Raw genomic sequence first — 26566 nt, 5'->3', positions numbered from 1 at the left:
AATTACTATCAAATTCTATGGAAAAATTTATAAGTATCTATAGATGACCTGGATTCTTTTCTTGGACAAATGAATAAAGGGGTTGAAAAGTAATCAAAGAAACACTATTTGCTGTATGTCACACAGGGAGAATTTTTCTAAAGTTGCTAAAATGACCAGGTTCTGAAGAATTCTATGCAAGGTAAATTTTGCTTTCAGATGCATAGAAGGTAGAGCTCAAGATGACTGTGGTTAGAGGGTAATTGGTGGAAATAGTTAATGAGAGCCCATCTCAAAGAATTCAATTTAGCATGGTGGCACACACCTGTTTTCCCAGTTATGTAGAATACAAGGAAAGGAAGATATTTGTCCGATATCCTCCCTGGACAAAAGTGTAAGGCTGTATTTTAAAAATAGTTAAAGAAAAATATTTGAGGCATGGCCCAGATTCCTCAATCATCTTTTCTTCTCGCTTTATAAATCTACATTATACTGGTTTTTAAAATTTATAGTCAATCTAAAGTGCAAGAGTACAAATTCTTATCCCTATCAAACTGTAATTTAGGATCCATTAGTCGAATCATACCTACCCTTCCCACTGTCTGCATCCTCTAATAACTACTATTCTACCCTCAACTTCCCTGAAATCAAATTCTATAAAAACCACTTAAGAGTGAAAATATGTATTACTTGTTTCTCTGTGCCTCAGTTGTTTCTCTGAACATTGTGATCTCCAATTCATTCTTCTTGCTGCACTCAACAGGATTTCAATCCTATTAAAGACTTAGTATTTTGGTGTGTGTGTGTGTGTGTGTGTGTGTGTGTGTGTGTGTGTGTGTGTGTGTGTGTGTGTGTGTGTGTGTGTGTGTGTGTGTGTGTGTGTGTGTGTGTGTGTGTGTGTGTGTGTGTGTATTGTTTCCTGTACACATTCTTCAGTTGATGCACATTAGACAAATAGGATTTCAGCTGTGAGGAAAGGAAATAAAACAGCATATCAGAGTGTAACGATCAGAGTACAAACCCCAGTACTGGCACACCAAAAAAAGTAATGATAGTAAGTGCTGGAAAAGATGTGAGGAAAAGGATAGCTTGCATGCTGTTACTGGGAATATTAGTACACTCAGCCTGGGAAACAATATGGGGGGGTCCTCAGAAACTTAAAAATAAAATTACCAGCCCATTACCAGTGGCTCAAACCGATAACCCTCACTCCTCTGGAGGTTGAGATATGAGGATCATGGTTCAAAGCCAGCCAGATCAGGAAAATCTGTTTGACTTTTATCTCCAATTAAACACTAAAAAGCTAGCAGTAGAGCTGTGGCTCAAGTGGTAAGTGCTAGCTTTCACAAAAGAGCCCAAGAACAGCACTCAGGCCCTGAGTTCAAACCCCAGGACTGGCAAAACAAAACAAAACTAAAACTACCACACTGTAGCACCATTCACTAAAGCCAAGACGAGGAAACAATAAACAGAAAGTATCCATCCACGGACAAATGTAACTCACTCACCAAATATTCAAACGTTGATCTTGATTAGCTATTCTGTTTTCTGTGCTGGATATCTTAAAGGGCAGCATTTTCTATCTCCTACTTCTGTACTCTGGTTCAATCAGTCATCCTGGAATCAACTGTCACCAGGCAGTATACTTCAATAATGACTTTCAACTTTTAGAAAGTCATTTCTGTAATATAGATCAGGCCCCCACCGAAGTCAAATACCTATTACAATATCTTTTTCTCTATTTTCCAATCTAAAGTATCGTCATTAAATATATTTCCGAAATCAACTTTGAAAAGAATCGAAATACGTTTAAAATCATTCACTCATGGAGAGAACTTAGGTTAGGCTGATGAGCGCCTCTGATCTCAAGGCCAACTTTGCCCTTTACTACTTTTAACTTTGAAGCCTCCAAATCTTGCTTTCTCCTGGGATGATCAGGGATTTATCTTACTCTTTAATAAAAGAATTAAGTTGAAGTTAAATTAATTTTGAAAGATAAATCTGGCCTGTTTTGTAGAGGGGAGGACAGAGTGCTAGGAACCCAGTTGTAATTTAGGTCTAGACTCTGTAGCAATGGGGACATGGGCTGTCCTGGATTGAGAGTTTCAGATGCATTGGAAGAATTTATGCAAAACATACTAAAATAAAGAGGCTGTGCACAGACTAAGTCCATATCACTGGGTAGAAGCCAAGAATGGGCAGCCCTGAGGTGAAATAAGATCAGATGTGACCAGATAACCAAGACTCTGGATTTGAAGGGGTTAATGATGCCTGAACATAGACATAGCCCAAGTTCCCTCCCTGGCCCCAGCAGGGAGAGTGAGGCAGCTGTGTGGGATCAAGGTACTTCCTGATATTGCAGCTGTGATCCATTCTCCTTTGGAACATCCTGGCTCCAGAGGACATGATAGAAATAGGTTAGCCAGACAGCAATTCCCTGGGAAGAAGTGGAAAACTGTAGACCCTTTCAACTTTTCTCTTCACAAGAATTGCAAGGAGATTATATATGGCCTCAAACATTAAAAAAAAAAATAAAGAAATTAAGGCATCATATAAAGCCATCAATAAAAGGAGGAAAGCCAACAGGAACTACAACATCTAAGATTTAGTTTTACCTAATTCAACCTTCAGACTCTGGAAAAAATTTCTGCTGGTTTTGAGCTTTATATTTAATCTGCAGTTGCCTTGATGACTCTATAATAATCAATTACAGATTATTATTTTATATTATATTTATAATTATGTAGTATATTTTAATTACCTCTTCATAAAGCTCTTTTCTTTACCAGAAGGAAATAATGTGGTAATGTGTCTTTGTACGCTTTCTATTCAGAAAAATGTCTTATGTTTGGTGGGGTCTTAAGGATAGATGGAAAAAGAATAGAAGTAGGAGGGAAGTCTTCTGTTTCTGAAGCCTTTTCTAACTAATATTACATTCCAATTTGCCATTTTTAAGAGTAAAAGGAAAAACAGAAAATACCCTGCATAAAATAGAAGCATTTGTTGGAACTAAGAATCCTAAATGTGATCTTGGTGATATACCAAAAGCTGAAGTAATTGTATCACTGTTGCACATTTATTAAACTGAAGTTTGAATTGCAAAAGTATAATTTGTTTGAAATCAACAAAAATAAATCTTTGAATTTAGGCTCAGGCCACATAGCAAAAAAAAAAAAACAAAAACAAAAAAACCCAAAAAACAAAACAAAAAAACCATGATGTTTCATGACTCAGGACACCCTGGCCTCTTTCAACAAGATATTTACCAGATTGATGACATTAGCGAGTAGAACAGTGATGGTCATCACTGTAGCAATCAGAAAGAAGAAAAAAGTACTTTTCCAAAATGAAAAGCAGAAATAATTTTCCAATAATATCTTAGAGTTTTATTTACTTTAATAATTGTATTTTAAAGAAAAGTAAGTTCCTTTTACATAATTTGATAAAAATTTTTTTCTGTTTTTCATGGGTCTTGAACTCAGGGCCTAAGTGCTGTTTCTGAGAATTTTTGCTCAATATTAGTGTTTTCCCACTTTGAGCTATAACACCACTTCCAGTTTTTGCTAGTGGTTCACTGGAGATAAGTGGCTTACAGACTTTCCTGGCTTTGAACCGTGATCCTCAGATCTCAGCCTCTTTTGAGTATCTAGGATTCAAGGCATTATCCACTGGAGCCCGGATCAAATATAATGTTTTTGAGGAAAGTATGTCCAATAAAAGGAGAGATTGGAGAGATTTTTAATACAAATCTCTAAACGTTTTAACATTGGACAATAAGGCTCTGTGATTTCTTTTGTCAATGAATCAACCACAAACATACCAGTATGCAAAACAGAGAGAGAAATACTCGATGGAAATCAATCATCTCTGCTTACCCTGAACTTGCAGGAACTAACAAACAAACCACTGAAAATATAGGGTGGTTTATCAAGCTTGCAAGTGTGTATTTTCTAATGGGTTTGGCAGTAGGAGATCACTGTTATCTAAGGTGCAGGGATGGTTGTTTATAGAGAATAGGGGGTAACTGAGTAAGCTTCAAAGTATTGTTAGAATAAAAAGTAGGAGGAAATTACTGGGTGGGGTTTCCCATAAAACATACATTGTATGAACAAAATAAATGGCTGGAACTGAACATAGTATATGCAAAGGCTAGCTTTGGTAGCCATGAGACAATATAGTGAGCCATGTAACTTCTTGTGCTTTGTGTTTACTTGTGCTAAAAGAGGATTGGGATTAGTTCAGGAGTTCCCTGATTTCTGGGGCATGTAAGTATGTTACAATGTTGAACAAGTTCATTTCTTAATAAGCTTAAAAACCAGTTCCAAAAAATGACAGCAACCTGCTATTTGCTACAAAATCTTATTTAAAAGAAAATACATTTAAAAGTAGGAAAAGAAGTGGGAGCAGAGGAATGGTCTCACAAATGTGGACACACAAAAGTGTGTATGTGTGTTGTGTGCCATTTTAAATCAAATCTAACCAGATTACCTGTTGACAGAAACTGATATATATCTTCATTATAGAGCCTGCCTGGAATCATAGACTAGCTGATATTTATAGATCCTTCTCTCTGTCACATTCTAAGAACTCATTAATGGGGAAATTTGCCATTATAGTTTTTATTTATTTATTTAATTTTTTATTCATTCATTCATTCTTTGGTCCAGTTCTGGGGTTTGAACTTAGGGCCTGGGTGCTATCCCTGAACTCTTTTCACTTATGGCTGGTACTTAAGACACAGCTCTACTTCTGGCTTTTTGGTGTCTAATTGGAGATGAGAATCTCCTATCCAGATTGGCTTTGAATGGTGATCCTCAGATCTCAGCCTCTTGACAGTGTGAGCCACCAGTGCCCAGCTGCCTTTAGCTTTTAAGATGCTAGTTAACAGCCCAATGTCTAAGTTTTAAAATATGTAACATTTAAGAGATATGATGTCATAACAATTCTTTTGGGGATACCAAAAGATAAGACAGCAAAGAAGATCATACTAGAAGCCAGGAATGTTACTTCCAGGACCATTTGTCATTCTTAGCCAGAAGGACTTATCAGTAAACCTTTCCTACAAAATTACCTCATAGCAGGAAATCGTTGTACTGCCTACTTGTCATATCAGGCAATTGAGAAATAGATAACATTTTAAATTCTAAATTATCCTTAAAATTATATAAAGATACATTATCAGTAATAAGTTGTCAGTATATGAAATTGCTCAAAGGTATAAGTTTTTATTCTTGCTTCAGAGCATGTAATAGAATATAATTTTAATCATTCAAATAGTCCTCCAAGAATTCAACTGCAAAAGTCACAAATCTGAAGATGGTATTTTCATGTTAAGTCTTCTGAAAGAAGGTATGTCGTTCACCTTAAGGAATTTTTATCATTATAAAGTTATAGGATGACAATATGATCAAAATTGTCATCCATTCAAACACCTCTTTCTTACCTTCCATAGTTGAAATTTTCTTTGCCACTTGACACTGAAGAAATGTTAAGAATGTAACCAGAATTTAAGTTTACCAGTGAATACAAGTAAGCATAAATGAAAATTAAGACTAAAAAAGAAAACTAATAATGAGACGTGGGTAGTAACCATTCCAAATGAAAGGAAATTATGTCTTGGTTGGAATAACATTAATTTTCAAAGATTTGGCAGAAGTTTTCTCCCTCTAATTGAATTCAATTAGTAAATTGACATTTCTTAAAATGGCAGTAATTATGATTGTATAGTGCCGTTAAATATCCTCCTACGAGGTAGCTGTTCTGGTGGTTTACTGTTTACTGCTGACAATGCTTCACTCTTGCTATTTCTATGGAAACCATTTCTGTAATGAGTTCGACATTTATGTAGCATATAGATGTGAATTAAAAATCACCTGTATTCTGATACTAAAATAGAGATAGTAACCATTAAATAATATTTTCTCCATTGTCATTAGAGCAAAGATTTGTAAACCAAAAATCTGAAATAAGCTCTTTTAGATATTTTTTAAAAATTTAGTAAAAGATAAAGGAAGTTGAAGTATGATTACTATTTAGTTCATGGGTAGATGCTTACTGAAAAAAATGTGGAACAGTACTTTTTTTTTTTTTTTTTGTCTGTCGTGGGGCTTGAACTCTGGGCCTGAGTGCTATCCCTGAGCTCTTCAGCTCAAGTCGAGCGCTCAACCTCTTGAGCCACAGTACCAGTTCTGGTTTTCTAGTGGTTTATTGGAGATCAGAGTCTCATGGACTTTTCTGCCTGGGCTAGCTTTGAACTGTGATCCTTAGATCTCAGCCTCCTGAGTAGCTAGGATTACAGGTATGAGCCACTGGTGCCCAGCTTGGAGCAGTACTTTTTCAACATAGAAGTTATTATGTTTCGTTGAAATTTTACTTTTGATTGAAAACTATAGATTAAATTGTATTTTCCATGAATTATATTCCTGGGTAACCTATATTTGTTACTATTATATTCCCATCATTTAGCAAATAAAGTTCAGAGCAACTACCAAATTGCTTTATAGAGGTTTTAAAAACACTGTATAGAGGATCTAAAAAGAAAAGAAATGAAGAGAAAGGAAAGAAAAGAAAAGCAAAACATCCAAACCAGTCTTACTTTAAGACTGGTTACTTACTTTAAGACCTAGCATATCATTCTTGAGAAAGTAGCTGAAGGATTATATATCAATATACAAGAGACAAATATATATTCCTAATTATCGCCCTTTTATTCACAATAGTCATGCTGTCAAATCAACCCAGGTGCCTAACAATTTATGAACTTATTTAAAAAACTCTCAGACCCCCAAATAAGAATAAAAGTCCTTTGTGACTCTTCACTCATGCATTCTTTGTAACTGAATTTTCATTCCTTTTATGTTTATTCTAGGTTTGGACTCAGTGCCCAGAGATCTTCCCCCAGACACAACACTACTGGATCTGCAAAACAACAAAATAACCGAAATCAAAGATGGGGACTTTAAGAACCTCAAGAACCTTCATGTAAGAACTATTAATTTATTCATTTATTTATAACAAACATTTTTCAACTCAAAGCTGAAGTAAACCCAAGAGTACTTGTGGCAAAGCAGCACACAAATATGTATTAAATTCTCTTCTTAGGATGGTTAAGCAGAACATCATATTAATTAGCCACTAAAACTCTGTCCAAATTCCTGCTGTTCCTCCACAGGTCTTCATTACCTACTTCAAAAGATCTTCATATTTTAATCCCCTTCTATGTTTTTACCCGTAAAAATACAAGCATTTCTCAATCAGATTGTACTGAGACTCTGGGATGAATTACAAAATATATTAATCTTAGTATTTTTTCATTTCATTTGTTTAATTTCATTCTCTAAGAAGGGTGTGAATGATCTTCTACATTCTCAAATAATTATTTCCTAAATTCTCTTGGTACCAAGAGAAAAAGGATTTAAAAGCCACATATTGCTTAGTTAATACAATTCTAGTCACATTTATGCACACATAGACACATAGATGTATACCTTAGTGGTGTTTCCACTTATCTCTGCCTGACAATAATGTCGTTTGCTGGCCAGGAATTCATCTCTAGGATATGCTTCTGAGCATATCCTAGAGGAGACTTTAGAGCAGGAGCTTTTTGTCAAGGGGTATGGGAAACAACATGCATTTTGCAGCATCCAGATCTACAAGGCCCAAGGACCTGAAGGAATTAAGAGTTGTTAGTCACAAGAGACCTGAGGAGATGTGATTCTTCCTCCAAATGTCCTGAAAGTATTTCTTATGGTTAAACATTCTTGAGAGAACTGTTGCCGAGGTCAGCGTTTCAAGACATACAGGAGACCCAAAAAGGACAAAGAGTGCATGTAATGGCAAAGCAGAAGGTCATGCAATAAAGAGAGAATGATCAATCCAATTTAATAAGGTCAAACATTTCAAAGCAACTTTCTGTAAAAGTGAATGGATTTTCTGTTCACACAGAGCAGCAGAGCTATTCTGATATTTGTTATTAAATCTAGTTGCTCTAAGGATGTCTATAGAATAATTATTGTTGTACTTTTAGTATATGTAATCCAGATAGCAATGTTCAAAAGCTATGCTATGCAAATCTCCCTGTGGCTGTATTCCACTGGGTCACTTCACATGCTGTGTGTGTGATCCTTGGCAGAGCATGGTTTGGGTGTCATTACAGACCATACAAAGGACCATCATGGGATAGGCGTATAGAAGTCATGCATGCTAAGTACAAGTGATGAAGACTTGGATGGCTAAAGTGAATGAACAGGAGTCACTAGTGATATATCTGAAGGGCCATGTTGGAGAAGAGCAATTTCATTTATTTCAACTGAAGAATGACAGACTTGCCCTAATGAGTGGAAATTTCAAAAAAGTAGTTTTTGTTCAACATTAAAATTACACCATAGAGGTTGGAAGCATGGCTCAAGTTGTAGAGCACAAGCCAATGAGCAAAGGCAAATGTCAGATACCAAGTTTGAATCCTAATCTTGGACAAAAAAAAATCACTATAAAGCAATCAAATTTTCAGAAAATAAGTTTTATTTATAATGAATATTTTAGAAATACATTTGTAGTTGCTGAGGGTATAAATATAGAAAACTTTGCTTTTATGTTTATTGTAGTAATTATAGAAAATAATTAAGGAAATGCATAATGAAATAAGCAATGTATGGTAAAATATGAAGATAAAATATACCACCTGGGGGCTGGAAAGTTGGCTCAGTGGTAGGTAGAGTGCTTGTCTCACATGCATGAGACCCTGGGTTCAATTCTTTAGCATCACATAAGCAGAAAAAAACAAAATTGGTGTTGTGGCTCAAGTGGTAGAACACTAGCTTTCAGCTGAAGATCTGAGAGACAGCGACCAGGCCCAGAGTTTAGGCCCCACGACTGACAAAAAATAAATAAACAAATAAATAAAAATAAACCACCTGGCTGATAAATAATAGAATAAGAAATTTAGTTCACAAACAATAATGTAATAGAATAACTGGGTACTGGTGGTTCATGCCTGAAATCCTACTACTCAGGAGGCTGAGATCTGAGGATCACAGACCAAAGCAGTCTGAATTGGAAAGTCCCTAAGATTCTTATCTCCAAGTAACCACCAGAAAAACAGAAGTAGAGCTGGCTTAAAGTGGTAGAGCATTAGTCTTGAGTAAAAGGTGTTCAGGGACAGTGCCTACAACCTGAGTTCAAGCCCTAAGAACAGGCACCAGGCTAAACCAGGTTCAGAAAAAAAAATCATTAATTATATACCAGATTTATTTATTTGTTTGTTTGGTTATATTTTTGGTGCAGGTTCTGGGGCTTGAACTCAGTGACTAGCATAGTCCCTGAGCTTTATCTACACATGGCTAGTGCTCTACCACCAAAGCCACAACTCCATTTCTGGCTTTGGTGTGGTTAATTGGAGATAAGAGTCACATGAGCTTTCCTGCCCTGGCTAGCTTTGAATCACAATCTTTTTATCTCAGCCTCTGGGAAGCTAGGATTACAGGCAAGGGCCATTGGCATTTGGTTTAGATTTTTTTTTTTTAATCCAAACATTTTCCTTAAAATGTTGTGAGCCAGGAGCTGGTGGCTCATGCACATTATCCTTGATATTCAGGAATCTGAGACCTGGGGGAGCAATTTTTGAAATCAAGCAGGATGAAAAAGTCAGAGAGATATTTCTGATTAACTAGCAAAAACTTTGGCTGGAGGTATGGTTCAAGTAGTAGCACACCAGCCATAGCAAGCAAGCTGAGCAAGAGTGAAGGTTCCAAAGTTCAAGTTCCTGTATGTACCCTTGAGCTCTCAAAAAAAAAAAAAAAAAAGAAATTAAGTTTACAACACAAGTAAGGATTAAAGATTCTAAATCAAATAGTTTTAAAAAAACAATAGAATGTAACTAAATGCTATACTTAATGTACTGATTTATCATCTCCACCTTAAAGCTAAAAGTTTTTGTTGTAGTGAGCTGGTACTTAAGCCAACTTAAGCTGGTACTTAAGCCAAGAATGTCAGGCACTTTTAAACTATTATTAAAATAAGTTTAAAGAGATGCCAGTGATGAGTGAGTATCATCAATTTCACTAAAATAATACATGTTTAAAAATCTCAATCTAGTTGCATAAGTTTACCCTGAGGCTAATTCTTTTTTAAGAAGGGAATTTCTTGTGCTCTATTCCCTACTTTACAGATATTTAAATGTAATCTGAATAATTTATCAAGCTCTTTGATCTTTCTGTGCATTCTCTCTAAATTCAATATTGGCCATAAGGTGTTCTTTCTTTGTCTGTCGCCTTCTCTGTGTGCTTTAAGGAGCTGTCATCTACATTATCCTTTTCTTTCTACTTCAAGCATACATTGGAAGAAGTGAGCGTTTATTAAAGCCTCCAACCATGAGGGGGTTATTTAACAGCTGTTTTCCTCCTAGCCTTTCATTTGTGATCCTTGTTATTATACAAGCATCATAATTTCATCTAGGGAGGCTTTACTTGAATTACAAGGAGGATTACAATGGGCAAGATAAAACAGAAAACAAAGCCACCTTTATTCTCCAATAACTAATCATTTACAACTCTGTAACTTCTTGCCTGAGTAATTTTATAGAGAGTGTAGACAACTTATGAACTTGATCTATAAAATAATGGAAAATGATCAGGAGGCACTATATTCATAAACTGCTCTGTTGGTGGCAACTCTTTTGTATGACTACTTAAAGAAATTAAATATATTAAAGAAACAAAATAAAATGTAATGTGATAAATGGTCTCATGTAAAGCATTTCTTGTGATTAAAACTAAGTAATTGAAATAAAGGCTTTTTAAATTAAAATAAAAAATTCTCAATAACTGATTGGTAATAAATTAGTATGTACTAAGAATGATTCTTAATACCTTAAATTCATTATCTTATTGAATCCTCAAAACAATTCTTATTCTTGTTCAGTAAATGGATAACCCCTTTTCACAGATGAGGAAAATCAGGAAATAGAGGGGTTAGCTGCTTTCTCAAAGTCACACAGCAAAGTGGTGCTTAGAAGGGAGTAGTCTGACATAGCATCTTACTTTACAACTTTGGCAAGGGTTGCGGGGGACTGGAAGGGCAAGGATGGGAAGGGGAAACAGGAGGAGGCAACAATGCTTGATAAGAAATGTACTCATTATCTTGCTCATGTAATTGTAACCCCTCTGTACAGTATTTCACAATAAAAAAAACTTATTAATAAAAAAAGAAGGGAGTAGTCTGCTTGAGCATGTGCAATAAGAAGTTCCTGTAAATATAAGAATAACTAAAAAGTCCCTTAGAGTTGGTCTGACAGAGCCTTTGGGGAAAATGTACATGGTATGAAAAGTCATATTGCAACATTTAACAGAAAAGCAACCAGAGTTTCATGTACCTAACTACGTCAAGTGTTCAACATTTTCCTCCAGGAAGATTTCCTTTGAATGTATCATGAGGCTTCTGTCATTGCCTGTACAGTGGTTTACTCTTTGCTCTCTTGCTCTGGTTTTAACTGACTTTCCTGCTTGCTACTATCAGTTTCCTATGTGAGACCTTCACCAACAGAAGTATTCAAATTTTCTGTTAATATTCATTTAGAATCGCTTAGAAATTTGTACTAAAGAAGCAGTAAATAGATGCAAGATAATACCCTTTGTAATAAATTGTAGTTCATCAAATAGTGTGAATTACATGAGAATCTATATGGTTTAGTTAGCTATTACCTTCAGAAAATATTTCAATTCTGAAATGGAAAATTATCACAATCTGAGTATCCTAACTCATATCTCACCCTTTTCCATCCACATATTTGCAAAGATATGTCTTTAAGTTAAAAACACAAAATTCTGCCAGGTACTGGTGGCTGATGCCTGTAATCCTAGCTACATCCTAGACTGAGATGTGAGGCTTGCAGTTTGAAGCCAGCCTGGTCAGGAAAGTCCGTGAGACTCTTATCTTCAATTAATCACATACAAATCAAAATGGTGCTGTGACTCAAATGGTAGAGCACTAGCCTTAAGCAAAAAGAGTCTAGGGACAGTGCTCAGACCCAGAGTTCAAGTCCCAAGACAGCTCCCCCCACCAAAAAAAAACAACAAAAATTTTAAATCTCAATAAATGATCCTAAAATCCCTTTAGAATAGTTGATAAAGTTGACTTAAAATGATTAAAAAGAATACAGATCTGTTAGAATATGTAGAAACAGAATAAAGTGGTCCATAAATATAATTACCAATATCTGTTGGCCTAGTAATAATGAACTACAAGAATTTGGATATAATCAGAAAATGATCAAAACCATTAATATTTTTGTTAGAAAAGGATAAAAAGCCAACAGACAAATCTATTAATATTTTCAGGTCCGAGGGACTACATTTAAGTCAAGTGTTAATATAAAAGTTTAATACAAATGAGACGCATTTGTGAAGATGCAATGTCTTTCATCAAAAAGTAGTAAATACAACAAAATTTAAATGATTCAACATTTAAAGTGACAAATAAATGCAAAAAAGCAACAACTAATACTCTAAGTGCTATTAATCTGGAAAAAAGTTTTGAAAAATGATACTAATATTTTTTAAGGTCATAGCAAAATTTTAGTTTCTTATATTGCTGTCATAGTATAAGTTGGCACCACTCTTTCATAGCTAACTGATAACCACCAATGAGAAGGCGTCTGGATGCCTAGAAACAAAGAGGGAGATGAAATTCTGTGATGCTGATAATAGGTTTCATGGGTGATTCTAGTAACTCTAACCTTTAGGATCATTTATTATAATCGTATTTATATGTATAATATGCATATGCAGTTTTACACATACACATACAAAAATAAGTCACAGTTGCTTTTAGTTGTATGATTAATTTCCTAAGTTACTGTTTGTTGCATGAATAAAATGAATGTCATACATGTACGCACACATGCATGCATGTGGGAAAGAATGTACAACATACTTGTATGTACCTGGGATGTTTTTTCAGTCTAAGGAACATTTTTCTTTTTTGCTGCCTACAGGCATTGATCCTCGTCAACAACAAAATCAGCAAAATCAGTCCTGGAGCATTTACTCCTCTGGTGAAACTTGAACGACTTTATCTGTCCAAGAATCATCTGAAGGAATTGCCAGAAAAAATGCCCAAAACTCTTCAGGAGCTTCGCGCCCATGAGAACGAGATCACCAAAGTGCGAAAAGCTGTGTTCAATGGATTGAACCAGATGATTGTCATAGGTACAGATATTCTTATAACTTGAAGACCAGGATTGAAGGTTCACCTTGAGAGATTTCAAGTAAGCTTTAGCTGCAAGAAGGTGAATGACCTGCAGCCTATATGCTTAAAGGCTGCAGAAATTATAGTAAATTGGCCAGGAGAAATGGGATTCTATGCCTTACAGTGATGAGTATCTGGCCAGGAGAAATGGGATTCTATGCCTTACAATGATGAGTATCTCCTTGACCTGGAGGATCTGAAAACATAGAGAAAAAGAAAGGACTGAAGTCATTCTGTGCTATATGCAGACTGTAGAATGGATTTAAGTAGTCTTAATCAGAAGTATTTGGGGATACTTTACCTAGGGGAGATTTGTGTTCTGAACAACCATATATTATTTGTTTTAAATAATGTGTTATTCTGCTTTATAGTTGCTGAACATGTAGTTTCAAAATACGTTTTTAATTGGATAATAAAATGCTAGCTTCACATTCTTTGACAATGTTTTCAAAGTATATTAGAAGAGTAATGGCACTTATTTCCTGGAAAAACTGCAAGAAATGATGGGGCTACATTTTCATAAATCATGTATTTGTTCATTATTTATTTACTCATTTACTTTTGGAGATGGGGGTCAACCTGAAAAACTGATCCGCTCCAACTGCTGCTAGAATTAGAAGCTAGGAGTCCAAGCATGTAGCACCACAACTGGTTTTGTTTATTTTAGTAAGCAGTTTTATTCCATTTTGTGATTCTTCTGAAGAGTATGCTCTTTTTTCTTTCATTAGTGTGTCTGTCATTTAACCAAATTTCTTTTCAGAATCTTTGATGAAAAGAACACTGCATTTTCTTATGATATCTTAGCTAATTGCCTTGCATTCATTACATTTGTAGAACTGGGTACAAACCCACTAAAGAGTTCAGGAATTGAAAATGGAGCCTTCCAGGGAATGAAGAAGCTATCTTACATCCGTATTGCTGATACCAACATTACCACCATCCCTCAAGGTGACAGAAAATTCTCCAAAATATTGTTGGAAATCTAAACTCAATGTTTTTGTTTTGTCATGGAAAATTTTTGTTTGTTATGGAAAGTTAAGTTGTAACCGATGCAGGCAATATTATGACCAGTGAATTGGTTCTATTGAGTCTATCTGACTGACTACTGGGCCACCCAGACATGGTAAAATTCGATAGCCTTATTTTTTTTTCTTTTTTCCAGTCTTGGGGCTTGAACTATGGGCCTGGACATTGTCCTTGAGTTTCTTTTGTTCAAGGATAGTGCTCTACCACTTGAGCCATAGTGCTACTTCTGGCTTTCTAAAGTAATTTATTAGAGCTAAGAGTCTCACAGTCTTTCCTGCTCAAGCTAGCTTTGAACTACAATCCTCAGATCTCTGCCTCCTGTGTAGCTAAGCATACTGGCATGAGCCCCCAGCACCCAGCCAAAAAATTAATAGATTTTTTATAAAGTCTCTTCTAGGCTGTGACCTAATGGAAAATGAGTTTAAATTTTGTAATTATGGTATCACAAAAAACATAGCTAGTTATAAAACAGGTCCTTGGCTAGCATGCATGGGTTCAATTCTCAATATTGATAGATAAAAATGAATAGTTCCTTGGTAATTTAGGGGGACAAAAGTACGTACAATATGTATGAAATTGAGCCAAATGTTACTTTGAACTTCCAATGCCTTGGTAAATTCTTTATACTCAATTATATAGGGAATAAGGGCTCTATCACAATTACTTAGTCCCGGTTGCTGTAGAATATAGATTTTTGGAATCTATTTGCTTGAGTCTAAGTAATTAATGATTAATGACCATTAATTGTTTGAGACATAATAAACATATAAATAGAAGTTTACTTCCATAGCATCTTGCTTACACAACATTCTCCCATGAAGATACATAACTATATACTAAATATATTCCAAAATTATTACACTAAATAAAATATTGACATTACACAGTGACACAGCTTGAAAATCTCTTACCAAATATTACAAAGAACCAAAATTTTCTGCCAGTCAGATGTTAGTTTTATGTGGAAACAATTTCTTATTTTCTTTGTAGTTTTTGGTATTCCTTTAAGTGAAACAATATGTTACTTAAAAGCTCTAGAAAAACTATGGTACATTCTCAGATGTAAAAAGGAAATGAAAATATTTTAACTTTTATATTTATATTAATAAATCTTTGGAAATCTCTAACATTCAGGAAGTATTATCCAGAGGTTTAATGGATACTTTGGATCTGAAATTATTCTAACAGGTGCTCTACAGATGACAGATCACATGACTCTAGGCCTCTGCACATCTTGTATTAGGAAATTATCCTGATTGAATAGGTGCAAGTCAGCTTTAGCTCTTCCTGCTCAGCCACATTGCTGAAGCATTTGATGATTGTATGGGGAAAAAACTAATTTAGTCTAAAAGCCAGGACAGTATATCAATTTCACTTATTATGATACCAATGAAATACCAGGCAAATTTTTTCTACATAGGTTTAATTTATATGTAATTCATTCAATATGGATTCAAATGTTCATCTATTTTATATTATATATTTTATCAAAGATTATGACATTCAGTTTACTTCAGCTGTGCAACTGCCATGACAAAAGCATACTGTAGGATGAAAACAGACCGTGATTATTCTTAAATCCATCAAGGAGATAAGTAGGAAGGTCTACTTTCAAAAACATACATTATCAAAAGAATGAGGAGCATGAAATTATATGTGATTTAGAAAATTAATGAAAGTCTTTGAAAGTCATTCAGAGATTTAAGGCACTAAATCTGTCTTTTGCTTATGATGCTTCTTTGATCATTTAGCATTTTGTTTATTTCTGTATTTCAGGTCTTCCTCCTTCCCTTACTGAATTGCATCTGGATGGCAACAAAATCAGCAAAGTTGATGCATCTAGTTTGAAAGGACTGACTAATCTGGCTAAGTAATAGCATTCTTTCAGTTCTTTTTGTCAGAAAAATGACTACATATAACTATTACATATACGCTTGGAGTTAGAAACACAGTGATTGATTTGATTTAACTTTTGTGACAATTTTTTATTGGGCCAAATGTCAGCTTATATGATCATTTCTTAAGGCAAAGGTAAACAAAATAATGCCCACACTATAAGCCAAAGATCAGCTTCAAATTTTGCAAATATATTTTTTAGATCTTATATAAGAAGCTGATTAGACCAAGTTTCAACTGAATTTTTCATTCAGCGTATTCTAAGTTAAAAGTACAAAACAGAAAATTAAGAAATTATAGTATGGTGTCCCAAACTTGCAAATGTTTTGAAACAAAGGATATTAGGATATAGAAATATCAGGTGTTCTATCAGACTACTATTACAATAATTAAAATGAATTTCTCTACCTCTTCTCTGAAGAGTTGAAAGTAAATTATCTCTGAAATTTAATGTAGACTAACAAGAGGAAAGTTATTTTTTGTGGCCCTTCTTAACTTTATAACTGATCAGTCAGTAGCATAGCTTTATAACTTAACTTAGATCCCTCTATATTTGCAATATGGTGAAATAATAAAGGGAAGAGAGCTGGCCCACTTTCTGAGTTGTATACTCAAGGACTATTCTGTTTTTAATAGGCACACATTTCTCAGCATTTTTACAGAGAATGATTCTGCTAAGGTAGTCCTGCCAAATTGAGTGATTCATGTTTGTATATGAATCTCATCGTAGATAAATGAAGATAAAATTTATCCTTGTGTGTGACAGAAATCAGGAAGACCAAACAATATGCAAAGTAGCTTTTCCCATTTCCATGGATGTTTCCCAGTGGGTAATACGGCCTGAAGATGAGTGTATCATTGTGAATATAGTGACCCTGATATATCAGTTAATAAGAAATGCTTCCTACCATCGTATTTTAGCTACAGTCTCTAACACAGAAGAAAGCATTCTTCATAGTAGTGTTATGCCCTGCTTATCTTTATCTGGTGATTTGATCCTTCTAAATACAGAAAAATGTGGGCAGAAAAGACTCATTATTCATTATATAAAACTATCTCTGAAATTACTATTTGGGATCACTATTAGCAGTCTTAGATCTAGTAAATCATGCATTTTATGTCTGCTTCTCTCAAAGAAAAGCTTTATTTTACTGAAAATTGCATGTGATTTTTGAGATTCATCCCATTTCATATGTTTTCTATTAAATCAAATCATAAATAGCAGAACGTTATGAAAACGCTAATAGAAACTCCAAGTTATCTAAATAGATTTTGAAAAAAAATCTGTTTTTTACAAAATTTCCTAATTTTTTTCTCAAAAGTTCTGAGCAATTTTTTTTCTAGTTTTGCGCTTGCCAATCACATTCCTTCTTAGTATTTTCTTCCAATTAATCTTTCTATTACACCATCAAATCATTATGCTAGTTATTGCTCATTGGTATTTTGGCCCTAAAAATAAAAAACTGTGAGAAGACAAAAAGAAATAATCACTTATATCATTGCAGGGCAAGTGTTCTCATTTCTTATTAGGAATAAATTGTGAGAAAATAGTGTATAGCCTTTTTCATAAGCGTAAGATTAAAAAAATTGTTTCATGTTTACACACTTACACACCATTACACCTACTGTGCTAGGATTCTTTGTTGGGAAAGATAACACGTTTGAGCTTTGTGTGCATTCCTCTGCACAATGAAGAGTGTAGTATAATAAAGTTAATATTTCCCCAAAACAGCTTGACTGAATATATAAATGCATAAATAAATAATTGTGAGTTGTATATTCTAAGAAATACACCCGGAAGTGGAGCTGTGGCTCAAGTGGTAGAGTGCTTGCCTTGAGCTGAAGAGCTGAGGGACAGCGCCCAGGCCTAGAATTCAAGTCCCACAACTGACCCCTACTCCCAAAAAAGAAATACACCCATCTTCAATTGAATATTGGAACCTACAATCTTGTTAGTTATAGTGAACACAATTCTGAAATAGAGAGGAATAGAACAAGAGATGAATATCTGAAAATGAGTGAAAAACAAAGGGTTCAGCTCCAGAATACCAGGTTAATAACCATTAACTAAAATAATTCCATGGGGCAACACACAAGCCATAGATATTAATCATTATATCAAATATCAAGCTGTAATTAAAACTGCTCCCATGAACTACAATCTGGATCTCAAAAAGGCTCATAGGTCAGAACAAGCTGAAGGTGAAGAGGGTCAGGTCCTCTTCATTGGCATTTGAAGAACTTTAAGAAACTCTTGTTGCTCTACTGGGAACCTTCTACTGTGTCATTATTTTGCTGCATCATAATGCCTGGTACTCCCATTCTCTTCTGTCTTTTGGCTTGACATCTTTGAGTGCTTATTGTTTGATCCCTAGAATGATGAACAGATGTAGTCATGTCAACTATGTCTAAGTCCACCTCCAGTCCTGGAATTCCATTTACCACAAGAGGACATCACAACCTCAGAACCCTCCTATGTGATGGATTTTATTTAAAAGGATGAACCCAAGTATTTGTCCTAGGAACAAACTCCGAATCAAAGCTCTAAGCTGGAAGCCAGAGTACTAGGCACCAGAAAGATTCTGAGAGTGACAGTTATTGGCACCCAGGAACTCTTTCAAACTAAAGGAACATGTTCCTTCTGTTAACCCTTCTAGAAAGTAGGTTAAATCATTGTTTGGAATGGACTGATTGTTTGGATATATTTATATGATAAATGCATAATTTGTTCATTAGCGATGATCCAAATGATCCGACATTTCCTTTAGTTGCTTCTCAAAGGAGTTTGTTACATTCATTACATGTACTAATCAATTCTGCTAGATACTTATCTTGACAAGCACTGCTAGTACTGAGAATACTAAAAGACAGTCACTAGTCCAATGGAGAGATAAGAAAGTGGATGGAGAACAGAATGTTGAGACACACACCCATCTAGCCTTGTGCAATCAGTTTCAAGGATTATGCTGAGCTGAGCTCTGAAGAACAGCCTTTGTCTAGGCTCAGAGAGATTGGAAAATCATTCTAAGCACTGGGAAATGTGTGTGCCATGCCAAAGAATATCCTTTCTATGTACTTGCTTAATCATACATTGCTGGTGAGATAGGCGCACCTGAGCTTTCTGCTTTCGGTTGCAGATTGGGGCTGAGTTTTAACAGCATCTCTGCTGTGGACAATGGTTCTCTGGCCAACACTCCTCATCTGAGGGAGCTTCACTTGGACAACAACAAGCTCATCAGAGTCCCTGGTGGCCTGGCAGAGCACAAGTACATTCAGGTAACCCAAACCCACATTGATTGGGAGAAATATTCAGAGTTTTACTCCTTCCTCGGATGCTAGTAAATCATTTGTGCAGTGTCATAGCCAGCCAGGCCTTCAAAATAAAATAGTATAAACTGGGTGAGTAAAAGTACAAATATTTATCTCCCATAGTTCTTCCAAGATTAGAAGTCTGCAAACAGGGGGTAGCCATGTTTGGCCTCTAGTGAAAACACTCCTCCAAAATTCTGAATGTCAACAGCTTGCTTTTCTCTCAGATCACAAAAAAATTGTACTAGCTAGTTCTCTGGTTTCTTATAAGGGCAACAATCCTCTATATATCATAATCCTCTTCTCTCATAATCTAGTCACCATTCAAAGAGTCCAAACCTACCAGGATTGGAATTTCAATACAAGAAATGATACAATACCATAGTTAATCTATTGCTCAAAGAGATACTTGTAATATTTCCATAGGTATTTATTTTGGTCCCTTTTACTCTCTTAATTTTTAAAATTAGTATTGTATTTTTAAATGTACTATAATCTTTGAAGCTAAAATGTAATGTCTTTTACAACACAGGGTAGTTTATATGTTAGTAATCAGGGGAGAATGGGAGAAGGTAGATATGAACAAACAAAGTAGGGTCATGATTCATGGAATTTTTAATTTAGGGGAGAAAGACAAGGCCCAGTACATAGCAACAACTTGTTTTGGGAAAGTAGGGAGGAGGAGGCGAGAGAGAGAGAGAGAGAGAGAGAGACAGAGACAGAGACAGAGACAGAGACAGAGAGACAGAGAGACAGAGAGACAGAGAGACAGAGAGACAGAGACAGAGACAGAGACAGAGAGACAGAGAGACAGAGACAGAGACAGAGACACAGAGAGAGAGACAGAGACAAAGAGAGACAGAGACAGACAGAGACAGAGACAGACAGAGACAGAGACAGACAGAGACACAGAGAGACAGAGACAGAAACAAAGAGAGACAGAGACAGAGACACAGAGAGAGAGACAGAGACAAAGAGAGACAGAGACAGACAGAGACAGAGACAGACAGAGACAGAGACAGACAGAGACACAGAGAGAGACAGAGACAGAAACAAAGAGAGACAGAGACAGAGACACAGACAGAGACAAAGAGAGACAGAGACAGACAGAGACAGAGACAGAGAGAGACAGAGACAGACAGAGACACAGAGAGAGACAGAGACAGAAACAAAGAGAGACAGAGACAGAGAGTAAAATAGATTAGAAAACATTGTAAACTTGTGGAAATGTAACAGTAAAATCATTCTCTTCTATGTAATTAATATGTTAGTAAAAAAATTAAAAACAAGTAAATGTATAATATGTCACCTAGTGGTAATTTTTATGACTAAATATAAAGGAATATAGTTGGAATACAGAATGGCAGATTGGGATGATCAGGGAAGACAAGATCATGACAAGAGGCAGCGAACTTTGTAGATGTCTTTGAAGAGATTATTGCAGGGGGAGGAGCCTGTGTGTGACAAACTAACGAGGACCACATTTTGTGCATGAAGAGAGCAACATGTTTTTCAGATGTTTGGTTTGAGAAGGCGATGAGGTTATGGCAGAATTATGTCAAACTAAGTAGGAGCTGCAGGCGATTGTGAGCACTTGGGATTTTTCAACATGCGCAGGGAAACCACTGCAGAGCAAGGGCAAAGAGGATGTTCACTTCTGTTTTAAAATGACATTTCTTCTTTCAAAATTTACACTTGATTTACCTTTAAAAAGAATTGTTCTATGATCTCAAAACTATACATCTTATCAGGACAACTCCAATAATTCAGAAGAGATTCTGGAATCCTGGAAGAGACAAACTAGGAAATGTGTACAGTTGGAAGGATTTGAAGATCAGGTAGAGAATTCATGAGAAAGGGAGGTCAAGTTAATGACAATGTTTTTAGCCTAAGCTATTAGAATTAAACCACATGCAAATTTCTGAGATGGGGAATAGTAAGGCAAGGGGGAAAAACACAAGTTATGTATGAAAAGTGGTAAGGTCAAACTGAAGGATGAAAGTCTTTAAAAATGTTTTTTTTACAGGAAAGTCCCAGCATATTCAGGGGGAAATAAGCATTCTCCATTTCTTCATGTTGTAGGTTGTGTACCTGCATAACAACAATATCTCTGCAGTGGGGTCAAATGACTTTTGCCCTCCTGGATACAACACAAAGAAGGCTTCTTACTCGGGAGTGAGTCTTTTCAGCAACCCTGTTCAGTACTGGGAGATCCAGCCATCTACTTTCCGATGCGTTTATGTGCGTTCTGCTATTCAGCTTGGAAACTACAAGTAACTTCCAAGAAAGTCTTCATTTTTATAACCTGGCAAAATCCTGTTCATGTCATTGCTAAAATATATAATTAATAAAATTTACAAAAAAAGAATGAAAGCTAGATACTGGAAACTTAACCATATTGTGGATGCTTTTCCCACATGACTTACTATGCATACAGCCACATATGCAGTTTCAATAATTGCCTACAATAAAAACTATTTTGCCTGCCATGTTCAGAATCATCTTTGAAGTTTTCTCTTGTAACTGAGACACTTTTATTTTTCCAAATGTAAAAATTGAGAGTAACCAATATATTGAGTATAGTTAAGTTCATTTTTTTCTTGTAATTTTCAGAAGGAGCTAAAACAGAATATCATATCCCTGTGATTCACAGGACAAATAGCTCCTTTGACAAAATATAAAAATGTCACATGCTTAGCCCCTATTCATCTTCATTATTATTGAAAATGTGACCATATAGACACATTTTTTACTGTTACTGTATTTGTAATTGTATAAAAGCTTAATGGTAAATACACCTTTTTATTTTTTATTGTTACTGTATATGTGATATATAGAGGGGTTACAATTACATAAGTCAGGTAATGAGTATGTTTCTTTTTGAACAGTGTCACCTCTTCCCTTGCTTCTCCTAGGTTTTCTCTTACAACCTCCCTCCTCCAAGTTGTATAGCTCATTTTCAACATAGTGTCTAGTATTATTGTTGCATTGTTTACCCACCATATATCTTAAAGTCAATTTTCCAACGAGAGTTGATGGTGTTATCTATTCTCAAGTTCTCAGCCATTCTGCCCTCCTGCTTTTGACATTTGATTATCAATTTTACAGTAAAGCAGGAAGCAAAACATTATAATTAGCATCAAGAACGAAAGTTTCTCTTTATGAAGTGTTAAAGTATCATGCTCACAGCCAGAATGCTGTCTCAGCATTTCTGTAATGGCATAAGGGACTAGAGGGGCTGGGAAGGTGGCTCAGTGGTAGAGAGCTTGCCTTGCATGCATGAGGCCTTGGATTCAGCTCCTCAGTACCAGATAAGCAGAAAAAAAACTGGAAGTGGCACTGTGGCTCAAGTGGTAGAGTGCTAGCCTTAAGCTGAAGAGCTGAGAGACAGCACTCAGGCCCAGAGTTCAGGCCCCATGACTGACAAAAGAAAAGCGAGGGGGACCAGAAACTCAACCTTTATGTAATCACTGATTTTAGAATAGTTATCAGAGCAAACAATTAAACAAGTCCAGAAGTGGCAGGGATGTAGCTAATAACAAAGCATTTGCTTAATTAGTACAATGTTCTGTGTTAAATCCCCAGTACCAACAAAAAAAGAAAAAAGAAAAAAAGAAAAGAAAATATTACAAACAAAAACAACAACCAAAACAAAAACCAAGTCTGAGATACAGACTAATGGACCTAGAGCTAATAATGTATTTATGCTAGTAACTTCTTGGCTTTGCTTTTTGTTGTTGTTGTCTTATTTATTTTAATGGGTAGAAATTTGAAGGTAGGGACATATGATTGCTAGACAAGAGCTCTACCACTTGCCCTATAACCCCAGCTGCTTTTGGCCCAAGATAGCCTCAGAACATGATCCTCCTTTTTCTGCTTCCTACATAGTACAAACTTAGTCATTTATCACCACCCTGACCTCCTCTCTGCATCTCCAACTAGCTGGTCTTCAGGTAAGACTCTGCTCCCAACCATATACCATCAATGTTTCTGAACCATCCCGATAAGCCCCCTGGTACCTTTATATCAAAACTCTAGCTGGATTTACCAGCAGTTTTTCTCAGCTTTGTCAATCTTCATTGCTTTACCAGGCAGGCTCCCCTAGTGATAGCAAAATATAATTTCCATTCTGAAATTTACTCCATTCTGAACACAAAAGCATATCATCAAAAAAATTTCAGTAGTCATGAGTTTTCTCTCTTCTTAGTACATGGCATCTATACAATATTATAAAGAAAATATTATTTATGCTGTTTTGTAGAGATATATTGAGGTTAGAAATTAGTTATTCTAGAGGGTTAAAATGAAGATAATTCCTTGAAGGGATGATTGTAGATTGAAGTTAGAATATGCCAGGTCAAATCGGGGACTGTGAATTGTCCAGAGATTCACTATGGTGAAATGATACATACATACATACATACATACATATATATATATATACACACACATATATATGTATATATACACACATATATATATGTATATATACATACATATATGTGTATATACACATATGTATGTATATATACATATATATATGTGTGTGTATATATACTATATGTATATATATATATATATATGTATATATGGACAGCAGAGGAATTTGAATTCTGGAAGCAAAGAAGGCACTGGTGTGATTCAGCTTCAGCCACAAGTGTAATACTGAAGCAGGATCTATCCTCTTTCACTTCATATCACCAACTGGTGCTGCCTCTACTTCCCATATGGGAAGACACTAAGAAAGAAAGCCTGGAGCTGGGCGCCAGTGGCTCACGCCTGTAATCCTAGCTACTTAGCAGGCTGAGATCTGAGGACCACAGTTCAAAGCCAGCCCGGTCAGGAAAGTCTGTGACACTCCAATTAACCACCAGAAAACCAGAAGTGGTGTTGTTGCTCAAAGTGGTAGAGTGCAAGCCTTGAGCAAAAGAGTTCCTGACAGCACTCAGGTCCTGAGTTCAAGCATCATGAATGACAAAAAAAAGAAGGGGCCGGGGGAGAGAGAAAAGCTGAGGGACTGAAGGAAAGAGGGAAGGAAGGAAAAAGAAAAAGGAAAGAACAAAAGAAAGGAAGAAAAAATAAAAAAGAAAAGAAAGAGAGAAAACAAGTCAGCCTGGAAAGCTGGTTGCCAGGGGCTCACATCAATTCTAGATACTTGGTTGGATAAAAAATGGAGGATTGTGATTCAAGGCTGGGCAGAAAAGTTCACAAGACCTCTTCTTAACCCATAGCTGACAGAGAAAGTGAGTAATAGGGGTAACATTCTCATTCCTTTGAATGAGTAAGACCAGGAGGAATGGGTAAACAATTTTCTTCCTATTTCTTCCATCTCCTGACATATCCCATTCCTGTGTCAACCAGTGAAGAGATAGCTTTGTCTAGAAGACCTTCATGGGCTCAAGTTCCATATCTATCATCAGTCATTCCTGTTGTAATTGCAAAGCTAACCTTCCAGTATGTCACTCTGTTGTAGCACTGTATGACACACACTCTGTGATGTTGTAGCCTGCCTCTTGCAGCAGGGAAAGCTTCAAGTAGCCTACTACTAGCCCACCCTTTGAGCTGAGGGGAATAGAGATAAAAGAGAGAATGATCATTTTGGATTGTCACCTGCAAAGACTCATCCTCCAAGAATATGAAATCATGATCTCAATCAACTAGGCCGGCAAAAAGAAGATAGCCAATCAAATAACCCAACCCATGATGTAGAACCTGTACTCAATCCTGCCTTAAAATCTGTATGTTATCCTTTTGCCATGTACTAATAAACCTTTGTGTTTTCTATTCTCCTGCCTTGGTAAATTCTTTTTCTATCTCACAGTTCCAAAATCCATGACAGTTTGCTGTCAGTTCATGTCTTTCTTTGGTTTCATGATGGTTAGACATCCTGACTCAATTAATTTTCTACGTCTTCTATGACATAGTAACACAAACTGGGTTGGTTAAAGCAATAGATATTTATTCTTCCATAATGTGGAGCTATATATTAAGAGTCAAAATGTTGGCAGAGCCATTCTAGATAGTTGGGGTCTGGGATGTGCCATAAAGGGCCATGCATTAAAAGCTTTGTCCTAGCCTGGCACTAATGAGAAGTGATGGGCAAGTGGGAGGTTTCAGTCGTGGGGGTCTCGGAGTGTACCCGCACAGGAGAGTGGGTTCCTTAGCCCCTTCTACTTTTGTCCTTTCACATCCTGGCCATAAGGTACATGGTTTTGATGTACGATCTCATATATAATGATGCATTTCCCTCCCCTCCCAGTTCTAAAGAATTTGTCTGCCTGATCTAAGACAGAGACTTTCCAAACTATAAGCCAAAAATAAACCTTTCTCTTTATACCTGATGATCCTCAGTATCTGATTACAGTGACAGAAGGCTGACGACTATGGCCATCTTCCCTCCAAATCCTCTGGTTAAGATGCCAACCTGGCTTCTTCTCTTCTAGTTTCTGGGAAGCTCCCGATATTATTGGACAGCATCTCTGCCTTTCTGTCCATGGCTTTCTCTCAAGGATGATAGCTATATGTAATTAGGCATGACTTCATCGTAAGCACATTTGTGAAGGCCCTGTTTTCCAATGGAGTCACATTCAGAGTTAGTGTGGTTTAGATGGAAATCAACTTTTAGGGGCAGCTTAAATCAATAATCAATACATGCTTTTTTTCTTGTCTTCACAAAATTGTTTTTACTTTTATTGATTTACATATGGTTTAAGTAAAAGTTTGGAGACTATGAATTTGCCTCTGATTCTTGATGGTTAGGCAAGTTCATTTAGACTATGCTGTACAAATTTCTATCTTGTTCAAGTGGCCATATTTTCCCAACAACCTATTTATGTTCTTTTAGAACCCTTCTCTTCAATTACATCAACCTGGCAATAAATCATGAGTATGTTTCTAGTCACATAAATTAGGCACGACCTAGCTCTTCACAGTCATTCTAGCACATTTGTTTTCACTGAATCATCAGCATTATCTTTATTTTTTTCTTCTGTCTTCTCCATAAAACTGTGCCAAAGAATTCCTTACTATTCCACAGTTTTATTGCTGCTGCAGATGTAGGATATCATTATCTTATCTTCATGTAAACCAAGAAACGCCTAATCCCTCAAAGAGA

The 26566-nt window shown here is 35.9% G+C and overlaps 1 protein-coding gene across 2 annotated transcripts in view; it reads left to right on the top strand.

The window, feature by feature from the left end:
• The window catches only part of Dcn (decorin), a 30929-nt gene extending 5688 nt beyond the window's left edge, over window positions 1-25241 (top strand). For both annotated transcript variants that reach the window (XM_069989744.1, XM_069989742.1), the window contains exons 3-8: window positions 6848-6960; window positions 12968-13181; window positions 14056-14169; window positions 16024-16117; window positions 19281-19419; window positions 21535-25241. In XM_069989744.1, coding sequence (XP_069845845.1) covers window positions 6848-6960; window positions 12968-13181; window positions 14056-14169; window positions 16024-16117; window positions 19281-19419; window positions 21535-21729 — 869 coding nt within the window. In that variant the 3' untranslated portion in view covers window positions 21730-25241. The remainder of the gene's footprint in view (window positions 1-6847; window positions 6961-12967; window positions 13182-14055; window positions 14170-16023; window positions 16118-19280; window positions 19420-21534) is intronic.
• The last annotated feature ends 1325 nt before the right edge of the window (window positions 25242-26566 follow it).

This window comes from Dipodomys merriami, unplaced genomic scaffold (genome assembly GCF_024711535.1).
Source record: "Dipodomys merriami isolate MVZ:Mamm:240054 unplaced genomic scaffold, mDipMer1.0.p SCAF_10, whole genome shotgun sequence".
NCBI lineage: Eukaryota > Metazoa > Chordata > Mammalia > Rodentia > Heteromyidae > Dipodomys > Dipodomys merriami.
This window is presented reverse-complemented; position numbering and strand designations above follow the sequence as displayed.